The sequence below is a fragment of the Ranitomeya variabilis genome, chromosome 6 (assembly GCF_051348905.1).
Source record: "Ranitomeya variabilis isolate aRanVar5 chromosome 6, aRanVar5.hap1, whole genome shotgun sequence".
NCBI lineage: Eukaryota > Metazoa > Chordata > Amphibia > Anura > Dendrobatidae > Ranitomeya > Ranitomeya variabilis.
Genome location: NC_135237.1, coordinates 344,801,062 through 344,813,184, shown reverse-complemented (window position 1 = coordinate 344,813,184; position 12,123 = coordinate 344,801,062). Strand labels below are relative to the sequence as shown.

The 12,123-nt window shown below is 44.7% G+C and overlaps 1 protein-coding gene across 1 annotated transcript in view; it reads left to right on the top strand.

Moving 5' to 3' along the window:
- ADTRP (androgen dependent TFPI regulating protein) overlaps positions 1-12,123 on the top strand; it is a 115,284-nt gene that overhangs the window by 60,704 nt on the left and 42,457 nt on the right. Inside the window, exon 4 of the mRNA XM_077267660.1 lies at positions 5,221-5,336. Within this exon, the coding sequence (XP_077123775.1) occupies positions 5,221-5,336 (116 nt within the window). The remainder of the gene's footprint in view (positions 1-5,220; positions 5,337-12,123) is intronic.

The following is a 12,123-nucleotide window of genomic DNA, read 5'->3' as shown; positions in this document are numbered from 1 at the left end:
TATGACAGCTTTACTTCTGGCTGCAGACTGAGGTATATGTGATACAGTTCTGGTCATTAAGATGCAGATCTTGGAACCTGTAACTCATACTGACTTTTGACTAGAATGGGCTGAAGTATGGATTATACCAGCAATGCCATTTTATCTAATTCTTGAAGAACCCTTTTAAATTAAGTGCTGGGACATTGATGACATGGTTTTCCAGGACTGAGCAGCTGCAAGCAAGCCTTATATCACCATCCAGAATGTAAAGCTTAAGAGGGTGTAATACTCACCATCAGTGAACTCTGGAGCAGTGCAAACATGTTCTGTGGAGTGACGAATCATGCTACTCTATCTGGCAGTCTGATTGACAAGTCTGGATTTGGTGACTGCCAGGAGAATATTACCTGCCAAACTACATGGTACCAACTGTGAAGGAAATGTAATCCCAAAAGTTGCTTTTTCAGGGATAGGTCTAGGCCCTTAGTTTCAGTTTAAAGAAATCTTAATGTTTCACCATCCCAAGACATTTCAGACAATTGTAGTTTCCAACTTTGTGGGAACAGATTGAGGAACACTGTTTTCTGTTGCAGCAGGACTGCAACCAATGCACAAAGCAAGGTTCATAATGTCATAATTGAGGGAATTTGGTGTGGAAAAACTTGGCCCACCCAGAGCCCTCATCAGAAGGGCTTTCCACTAGTTACAAGAACAGAAGTTCCAAAGTCCCCTGTTTCATTGGATCTGTAGTGAGCATGTGTAACTCTTGCTGTGTTGTCTACAGTGGATAAGCAGTAGATTTTACCCTTCAGATTGCACCGCAGGATGGTTTACACTGGAAATTTTGTGCAGAGTGTAATCTCATTTACTATGCTGCTATTGTAAGGATAAGATCACCCTACCCTTTGTTTGGTATTAACCAGCATACCCTGTGCACATTGCTTAAGGGTGGAATGTCTTCTTCAAAGTGAGCCAAAAAATATGAAAAAGACAACAGCATCAGGGAGTTTCAAAAATTGAAAAAGTGTGTGTTTTTTTAAATGACCACAAGCCTGAAGCTGGAGAAAAGCTTATTGCTGAGCTGAAACATCATACACTATGTAGTGACAATAACTATACACTTTTTCAGTTCTTCTAAGACCTGGTGCTGTTGTCTTTTAGATTTTTTTTTAGGTTTTATGTATGAAAACAGGGGCATACATAGAAATCAAGGAGATCCATAGCAGAAGTTCTAATTGTGCCCCCCCCCCAAAAAAAAAATTGGTTGGGTCACAGAAAAGCTTATCTCACAACCTTGCAGCCTTTACACAGTAATTTTCATTCTGCTGAAGCCCTAGATTCCTCTTTCATTGCACCAATAAAGTATGATGTCAACCAAAGTGCCCCCAAAAACTGTATTGTACCCCCACAGTGAATTCCTCCACAGTACCCTCCACACGCCAGTGTGATGACCCTACTGTACTCCACCTAACTCCCCTGGGAAAGTATGGTGACCCCAACACAGTATGATCCCCCAACTGTGACCCCCACACAACCCACCATGTAGTACTGTATAATGGGCCTACATACAGTGCAATGGCCCCCACACAGCCTAAACCTTCACAGACACAAAGCATAAATGCATGCATTTAGTATAATTTCCCCCACATAGCCCTCCATGAAGTATAAAGGTTCCCTCATAGCCCTCCAAACATTATAATGGTCCCCTTGTAGGCCTCTCCAATAAAGGACCCCTGATGAACCCAAGGATATAGGGGGGAAAAATGTCAGGACAAAGGGATTGGAAATAGTAATGCTGACTGAACAACTAATCCAACTCTAGGATTCTCTTTATGCATGGGATGGGCTGCTACTTTTAGAAGTACACGTTACAACATGAATGGGCACTTGAATTCAACTTTATACAGCAGGATTACTTGATAGATTCTTACAATACATGATGACCTTTTTGCCAACCCTCTATTATAGTGTTATTTTGTTGCAAATCCATATCTGACAATCCCTGCCGCTGGTTGCTATTTTTCAAAACCGTAAAAGGCCATCAAAATGTAAAGAAAAATCTTTACACTCAACTCACCACTCACCTTCCCAGCCTCTCCACTCCTCACAGTCACCCGTATCTGGGCCTCTTCGCGTCTTCAGAGATGTGTGATGTCACAATGTGCAGCCACCTTTGCGGGTGCATGTGCCAAATCCTCCCAGGCCTAGTAAACCCAGAAGCATTGAACTAGTAAGCGAGGTCGAGGATTTTGGCATTGCCAATGCTGATCCGAAGACACGAAGAGGACCAGAGAGTTGGCAGTGAGGAGTGAAGTAACTGGAAAGGTAAGGGTAAGATCAGTATACCGTATATACTCGAGTATAAGCCCACCTGAGTATAAGCCGAGACCCCTAATTTTGCCACAAAAAAATGGGAAAATTTAATGACTCGAGTATAAGCCTGGGGTGGAAAATGCAGCAGCTACTGGTAAATTTCAAAAGTAAAAATAGATACCAATAAAAGTAAAATTAATTGAGACTTCAGTAGGTTAAGTGTTTTTGAAAGTTCATGATGGGCCCATATAATGCTCCATAAAGGTTGATTATGGCCCCATAAGATGCTCCATAAAAAATTTGCCCCATATAATGCTGCATAAAAGTTGATTATGGCCCCACAAGATGCTCCATAGAAAATATGCCACATGTAATGCGGCATAAAGGTTGATTATGGCCCCATAAGATGCTCTATAGAAAATATGCCACAGGTAATGCTGCATAAAGGTTGATTATGGCCCCATAAGATGCTCCATAGAAAATATGCCACATGTAATGCTGCATAAATGTTGATTATGGCCCCATAAGATGCTCCATAGAAAATATGCCACATGTAATGCTGCATAAAAGTTGATTATGGCCCCATAAGACGCAGTTTATGCTGATATGATTAACCGAACTGTATATCTGCTGCTGCAATAAAAAACGACATACTCACCTCTCGTCACTTCCCGCTGCTCCTCAGTGTCCCATCTCTCCACAGTAACTGTTCAGGCAGAGGGTGCATACTAACACGTCATTGCGCCCTCTGACCTGAACGTCACAGCCAGAGGACGCGGAAGACAGAGCCCGGCGGTGAAACGGGCACAGGTGAGTATCGGAATGCTCACCCTCCCCGTTATATTAACCTGCTCCCGGTGCGGTCCAGCTTCTCACTGACAGATGATCTCCGGGCACCGGCAGCTTCTTCCAGTGTTGAGCGGTCACTGGTACCGCTCATTAAAGTAATGAATATGCGGCTCCTCACCTATGGGAGTGGAGTCGCATCCATATTCATTTCTTTATTGAGCAGTACCAGGTGACCGCTCAACAGTGGAAGAAGCTGCCAGCGCCCGGAGACCATCTGTCAGTGAGAAGCAGGGACCACGCCGGGAGCAGGTGAGTATGATGTGATAGCTGCCACTCCCCCTCCCCCGCCGACCCCCTGGGACAATGACTCAAGTATAAGCTAAGAGGGGCACTTTCAGCCTAAAAAAATAGACTGAAAATCTCGGCTTATACTCGAGTATACACAGTAAGTATTTTTCTATTTTACATGTTACGTTTATTATGCTCTGAGGTCTGAAGACACTCCAGAACACAGGGACATAAGGGACATTACATTTAAACACTCACATTTTCTGGTAAAAAACCTCTGGATTTCTGCCTAATCTGCTCATCTCTAATGCAGACACATTCTTTAAAACACAAAGTATCTTAAAGGGAACCTGTCACCTGAATTTGGCGGGACCAGTTTTGGGTCATATGGGTGGGGTTTTCGGGTGTTTGATTCACCCTTTCCTTACCCGCTGGCTGCATGCTGGCTGCAATATTGGATTGAAGTTCATTCTCTGTCCTCCGGAGTACACGCCTGCGCAAGGCAATATTGCCTTGCCAAATTTAGGTGACAGGTTCCCTTTAATATTCTTTAACTTTTTTCACCTTATTGTTAATATGGTCTAAAATACTATTATTTATATGAACTAATCCCACAATGTCTCAGGAAATAATGAATTAAGCAATTATGGCTTAGTGGCTCTATATTTATTGAAGTACCTAATGTATGTATTAAAGAAAACCTTCCTCTGATATATGCTGACCAAACCATGGGCCATATGTATTAGCCATTGATTGTATGATCACAGTGTTTCACAGAAAAATAAATGCCGGGGTCTGAGTCACAGAGATGACTAGTCATACAGGCGGGTCCCCGGAATGACTGACAAGCCATAAGCTATATGTGCATATATGCAGAGGCTTGTCAGTCACTGTCAGTGGGCAGAGTTCTACCTTTATGACTAGTCACCAGTGCGTATCTCAGTCACTGGTGGCCATTAAAAGTATGTTTTTCTTTGAGACGCTGCAACGTTTCAGAGACAAACATACATTTCTAGGATACTACAGTCAGTGGCTGTCACATGGTTTGGGCAGCATGTATCAGCTGACAGGTTCCCTTTAACTTCTTTATTCCTCATTCTTTGTATAAATGCATTTTCTATTTTCAGTATACATTTCACATGTTTTACTTATCTGGCGCTATGCACTTTATTTAGAATGAGATTTAGGTGAATCAATGAACCAGTGAAACTACTTATTGTTTGTTTTGTGATTGTGATTGTTTTGTGCATACGATAGATAAAATTGTATATGTGGACCACTTACCCTTTAAGACTATCTTGTTTGGAGTATTCCCTTTCCATTTTTTTTTTATTGTTTTTAATAAATATGCAAAATAAAATGTTTTTCGATGTTTCATGGTAGAGGGTGTGGCTACTTTTTCTAGGATGTAGAAAATAGAGATACACAGAGGCCCATGCTTTCTAATAAGTGTACTCAACCCAGTGCTGGATTAACAGCAACACTGCTCGGTACTGCTGTATAATGTCTTCCACGATGTTGCTGCTTCTGAACATGTGCTAAAGAGAATAGGAATTCTTGATATATTTGTGTGCATTCCAAGGAAGACGTCACAGCCGCTTGTCTCCATCCACTAGCTCAGAGACAACTGAAAATTAGATATAGAGCATGCTGAGTAAAGAATTTGTGAAAAACACAAGATATAAGTCCTATACTGGCCAGAAATAGTTATTCCTCATGTACATGCATCACCTGGGCTTTTCCAGCAAAGAAAACAAACAAACAAAAAATTCCCCAAACAATAACATGATGGCAACAAAGTGTCAATTCTTCTGATGTAAAATAAATATGAGCTTGTTTGTTTTTCAGCACTCAGCTGTGTTTCCTATTGCAGTCTTAGAAATTGTAACAGCTCCACATCACTATCCTCCAAGGAGAAAGGGACTCGTCCTCTTGGGGATTTGTTCAATATCATATATAAGCTGGTAAGTAAACAGGAACGGCTTGTGGGCATAGCAATAAATGGATATAACGATAATAAGATATGATGTTGTGTATATAGGTTTTGTACCAAAATCTTCAATTGCAGTAAGCTATGGTATTAGTAACAAATTATTCTACAGAGTCTGTAGGTTTTCAATATCTTGCATCTATTGTAGAATCAAACCACACATTTGCCACATAAAAGCCTCCATAATTCATAGTGTAAATTTAGCTTTGGATATTTTAACTGATTAGACAGAGCTAATTCACAGCTATGTGACCTATACGGATGCTAATATTCAACAACTGCTAAAGAGCAACAAGTAAGGTTGTACCCTACAGTATATAATACAAGCAATGTTATTGAGTCAATCTGGCATGTTATGTAATGCATTGGTGTCACACAGACTAACATTTCTCCTATTCTGATATTTATGTACCATCAGGTTTACATTCTTGGTGAATTGTTTTACCTTTGTAAATAGCTCCCTCTTGTATCATCAGTTTAGCAAGGTTTATTTTACTTCAAGAAACAGTTGTATTGAGAATTTCTATTCATGTTATGCACTTTCACGTCATTGCTATGTCTATGATGTAAAATGGGCTGCTGTACTAAACACTTACAATAGAGACATGAGTTTGGGTGAATTACCATATTTTGCAGAATTTAAGACACACCGGACCATAAGGCACACCCAAAATTTTTTGGGAGGAAAACAGAATTTTTCTTGTAAATAAAATGATGGTGCATCTTCTAGTCCACTTTTACGGTAGCTTACGGGGGCGCGCAGCTGCGGTGAAGCGGGGTCGCTGCTGCAGGAAGTAGGCGGTGGCAGTATTGGGACAATGCTGCCAGCCGCGGGCTTGGAGGGGGGCTTTCAGAAAATGTCAGCGGAGTCCCCGCACTTCCCATTGCTTTCAAAACTAGAAATTTTGCTATTTTATTTTTTGTTTATTTTTATTTATATATTTTACTCACTTATTGTTGAGGGAGGATCTAAAGTGATCCTTCACGGTTAACTCAGTGATTTCCAAATTAATCTACAGGGCGTTGCCTGCAACTGAAAATGACCAGACGGAGACGTGTGTCTCTGTTTGGGGGGGATCAAGCAGATCTCTGGGACCCCGTTTATTGTGTATGACTTTTCATAGTCATAGAAATTATACTTCAACCAATCAGCATAAGAACACGCTCACAGTTCTTAACCTATAAGAATGCAGGAACAGTCTGTATGTCAAAGTCTCGTAGAACAATACACCCTCAGTCTCATGTCCTGTCCAGATTGCAACAATCAAGGTCTCATAACAGCTGTGAACTTTAGCCTAGTAACAAAATTTATATTATAACAGCAAAATGGAGTCGAAAAACACAAAATGGAGAATCTTTCTTAATTTGTCCCTTCACATTATCTGGCGCCATTAATTCCACAGCGCTTTACAGACATTATTATCGCTGTTTCCATTGGGGCTCACAGTCTAGATCCCCATCAGTATGTCTTTGGAGAGTGTGAGGAAACAATTAACAACATACAACCTGAATGAAATCAGTATTTGGTGTGACCACATGTTGGCCTCAAAACAGCATCAATTCTTTTAGATAAATGTGCACAGTTTTGGAAGGAACTCTGTCAGCAGGAGAATTTCTTCAAAATCTTGGAGAACTAACCACTTATTTTCTGTGTATATAGATTTATACAAATCCATCTGTTCCTTCATTTAATCTCAGACAGAGTTGATGAAGTTGAGATCAGGGATCTGTGTGGCCATCACATCACTTACTGGACTCTTTCTTCTTTATTCTGAAGATCTTTATCTTTTTAGTGCCATAATCTAAACTAGTTTCTAATATGCTTGCATTAAAATTTCCCTTCTGTTCCCTAACTACATTATCTAACAATTATTTATTTTTTTTCTGTGTGATGTCGCTTCGTTTGAGTATTCCAGAGTAAGATTCCCAAGCAAGGTAGTCGTGGGCGAGCTTCGGTCCCCACTCGTTTTGGCATTCTACAGACATGGGGTGTCTCAGTCCCGATGTGCTACTGTGTATGTAGTGCTTCCCACTTATTTCTGGCCTACAGGCCTCTTTTGAGTCCAGGAATCCCTCTCCTTGAAGCAGGGCAGCAAACAATCCAGGAGACACGTGGTTAACAAAAAGCAAACTTTTACCCCTGCAAGTAACATAAACTAATCTCTGAATTCTGGGTATCCTGACTGCCTGCTCATTAGTACTGATCTGAGCCGGCAAGACAGAGTACACTATCATTGTGCACATCTCACAATAACAGCGCACCAGGACAGAGCAGGGAGTAGCTCAGCCCCTGAAATGAGAGTTACTGATGAGGCTTAATTTCGGGAAGGAGGCAATTGCTAGTAAGCTCTGCCTGTGCCCACCAATGCTTTGCTTCATTTGAGTATCCCAAGATGCAATGGGATACTCAAGTGAAGAGTCATCACACAGGAAGTAGGGAAATAGATACAATAGCTGTTAGATAATGAAGTTAGGGAACAGCAGGGAATTTTTAATGAAAGTGTAGGGAGGAGAGCCAGGCTAACGGTCCCTCTTGCATGTTTGGGCTGGAACTGTTGGGGCTGTCACCATTATTCCGGGGAAAAGAGATTTATGACCGGAGCAGTTCAGGACACCTGACTGATGGGGGCGGATCCAACTGAAATAGCGGTGTGCACGGGAAGATGGGGCGTTTGGTGGGGAAGCAGCGTGAGAGCTCAGAGACAGTTGACTCTCTCTCGACTTACCCACGCCAGCTATCCGTACCTTCCCACTCGGTTGGCAGGGCCATCCCTACTGAAGACACGGAGCCCAGAGATCCCCACACCACACAGTGACCAGTACGGATTTCAGAGCATCATTCCACTTACCACTGAAGAGACACCGCTGAGTCCTATCCTTGCGGTGCCTACAGAGTGCCGGCCTGCTCCTGTGGCTGTAACCGCTGGACTGCATACTACTCCTGCGGCCTTGTCTGCTGAACTGTTTGCTAGTCAGCTGTGCGGTGAACCTACATGTCTACAACATCCCATGCCTGTACCAGGAGACCACGTGCTGAAGGACCCGGAGGATTCACCACCGCAAGGAGACAGCGCATCGCCTTTCTGCAGGACCTGATTGAAGACTTCCCGCACAGCCTGCGGTTCCACGGAGGGATCTTCCAGCCACCACCTACCAAGGCCCAGAGACTGATAAATTGAACTGTTGTTACCTTTATAATAATACCCCCCTGCTTGATCTACTGTTGTGTTACATAAAATCCCTGTTAACCCTTGCTCTGCCTCCAGTGTGTCACTGCATCCTACACACCTGCTAGCATCCTACACAAGTATGTTAGAAATTAGTTCACATCACGGCACTAAATAGATATTGATTTAGATTAAGATTCATTTGACCTTTGAACAACCCTTTTAATGACATTGGCTGTATGTTTGGGCTGTATGTTTGGGGTCATTGTCCTACTGCAGAAATTTTTTTTGAGCCAATAAGATTCCACCCATTTATCAGCATTGCAGAACCAAATTTACATCCACGTAAGATCTGTGATTCATTCTCCAAGATGTTTGGAACAATCTCCCTCCCAATTTCCTTCAAAAACTGTTGAATTTATGCGCTTTTGAAGACAAAGGGTGGTCACTCCGATTATTGATTAGATTTTTCTTTTGTTCATTCACTTTGCACTTTTATACCTGATAAAAATTAACTATTAACATTTCTATCTTTGAAAGCATTTTATCTTTGCAGAATTTTCTCCACGTCTGCCTAACGCTTTTGAACAGTACTGTACATATGTACAGAAATATATATATCAACATCTATCTGTCTGTGTGTATGTGTGAGTTTGTGTGGCACCCCAGGAGTTCAGGTACCAGAGTGGTATTGCCTTCATCTGGGGGAGGGTGATGACATGCCTGGAAACGAGGAGGATCCCTTTGACAGGTAACCTGTACATTCAACACTTTCTGACTCCAGGTCAGAAGGGGGAGCTCTAGACCCAGTTTCAGGGAAGCTTCCCTAGAGATATATTCTGGCTTGGAGGATGAGTTAGTTAGATTGTGTGAGATGGTGAAGGAGGGGAGGAAGGAGCAGACGAGAAGTGAGGAACTGGAGGTGAACTGCGACTGGGCTCCCTCCACGCTGAAGCGCAGAGACCAGGCACCTGGAGCCCGATGCTGTGTGGGACTTCTTGCCCCATAGCAGAAACCGGAGGGAAGGAGATTGAAAGTAACTTGCCCACATCTATACCCTGAGCTACAGCAACATACAGAGCCCGGAGTCACCGTAAATAGAGACCCCTATAAAACGTCTCGCATTGCCTACCATTCGGGTACCATACCAGGACAGAGCATTATAGAGGACCTTGAAAGAAGCCATAGACAGCAAGGGACTATAATACAGCGCAGAGTGGAAGGCTCCCAATCTGACATGGCAAAGGGAATTCAACTCGTTTTCAGGCTGCCTGGACTCCACCGTCACCTGTTGCTTGTACCCCGGACTGTGGCCGTAAACCACAAGTAAACAGGTAAAGAGACTGCAACGTTGTGTCCTCTGATTATTTCTGGCACCACACCATCTTTCCCTGCTACACTGGGAGACCTGGGTACCCAGCTTCACCTGTGGGAAGCCATACCATCCTTGCTGCAGTGCCCGAGGATCCCTTTAAGCAGCATCAGTCACCTCTGACCAAATACCACAGGTGGCGTCACGAACATTCTTATTTCTAAAAACCCCTTTAAAGACCTTCCCTTTAATGTGGACTCCCAGGGCCATGGACCGGGTCGCTGCCACCATGACCACCCCTTTAATGACGACGACTGGACCCGGTACCTAGTACCCCTAGGTCCTGGCGGGCGCTCCAACTTGGCATTGCAGTGCCCCAGAGTCCTGGTCGTTGCAGTACTGATGCTCCGCCGCTAAGTGGGGCTATGGTACGTCTGATGGCAGTGAAGGAGTTCACCTGACCAGGTATCACAGACACCAATACACTTCACAGTCTGGCCTCCAGGGGGAGCTAAGGGTGCTATGTATTAGGCCACTCCTCACAATCTGGTAAAACTGGGGGTTGGATAGGAAGTTAGTGAGAAGCTGACTGGGTTGGAACCAGGCAACATCCTGTGGCAGAGGGTGTTGCAGGGGAAGATTCAGGGGGGTCCCTGTCAGGGGTGGGATCCTGACAGAGGCCTAGCGAACAGAGAGAACGTTACGGGACCGCGCCTGCTCTTCATCGCGGTGGTACCATAAGAAAGGACAAGAAGCGAGGTTTATTGTGCTGAGTGAGAAACGAGATCAACGCAACAAGGAGAATCACCAGTAGGAGTCGTGCTGTAAGACGAGGCAACATCCTACTGAGGCGCATAGCCGGTGGCCGGAACGCCGAGGAAGTATTGAGCTCCAGGCCTTACTTCAAACCTACGGCAGGACAGTCATAGGCGGGCTGTCTCACTCAAATCACCTAAGAAGACATAGGGGTGCAACATTTGGAGAGGGGCGACTCTAGGGTCCCGGAAGAACTTCGAGCCTACCCGTCATACGGGTGCGTCCTAGCCATATCATCTGGGGGACGAAGCAGAACATCATCATCGAGTTGTGAGGGAACTTCAGAAACAGACACAACAGTTGTGGGGACTATCCCGTAAGCACAGCAGGGGAGGACCACAACACACAAGCGCTAGAAGGTAGGCACAGATTTCCACCTGCAAAGGGAACTCTGGAGGTGCCATCGGACCGGCCGGACTTGCGCAGCCTGGTTAACCGTATTCTGGACTGAGGATCCTGAAGCCTTCAGTAAAGAGGTAAAGAGACTGCAACCTGGTGTCCTCGTTATTTACTGCGACCTGCACCACATCATAACATCATCACCATACCTCCACCTTCATTGTACGCCCCTCAGCAGGGTCACGGGCCGGGTCTAGCCACCGTGCCAACCCCAGAACAGAGACTCAGAGGCCCGGTACCGGGTACCCCTCGGCCCTGCGGCAGTGGGGGCGCTACAGCATCACGAACAGGATACGTACCCCGACATCACCGGGTACTGTGTGCCATAGACTGCATTAAATTTGTGTGTGGGCTGCCATTGCCATGCTGTGTGGAGCGCAAGGAGAAGAAGGAGGCGTGCCTTCATGGGTGGAGCTTGGAAAAGAGCGTGGAAAGGAAGTGGCGCTCCGTGCTGAGAGGTGCGTGAGTGAAGAAGCAGGAAGCTCAGAACCGGAAGGAGCAACCGTACCGAGCGCCGCTGGAACTGCTGCTGATTCTGGTAATGGGACGTCAGGCCTGTGTGAGGTTACCATGGGGGAACGGATATGTCAACCCGGGAGGAGAGCCAGCGGTGGCCACAGCCGCAGGCCCCATGATGCCACCAGGCCCTGCTGTGGCCGCAGCCCCTGTAAACCGGCCGGACCCAGCCGCAGCTACAGCTCCCATAATGCCGTTATCCATGCCCTATATACCGGGAGCTGCCTGGCTGCCACAATACTCTGGGGAGTCCCACACGCTGAGTGACTTTAAAGAAAGACTCTGCAGCCTATTTGAAGTATACCCCCTGACGGAACATCAAAAGGTCAGCATTCTAACTGGTCAATTAATTGGTGCAGCACAAAGAGAAGTAAAATCCTGGCTAGATATTGAAAAAGGAACTGTGAAGCAGATATTAGCCAAACTGAAAAACACTTTTAACACCCACACTGCTGCAGAAATCAAGATGAGGTTCTTTGGGTGTAAGCAAAGGGTGCAGTGTAGTATATGTGATTATGCCCTTAATCTCCAGGAGGCACTGCGGGCATTAA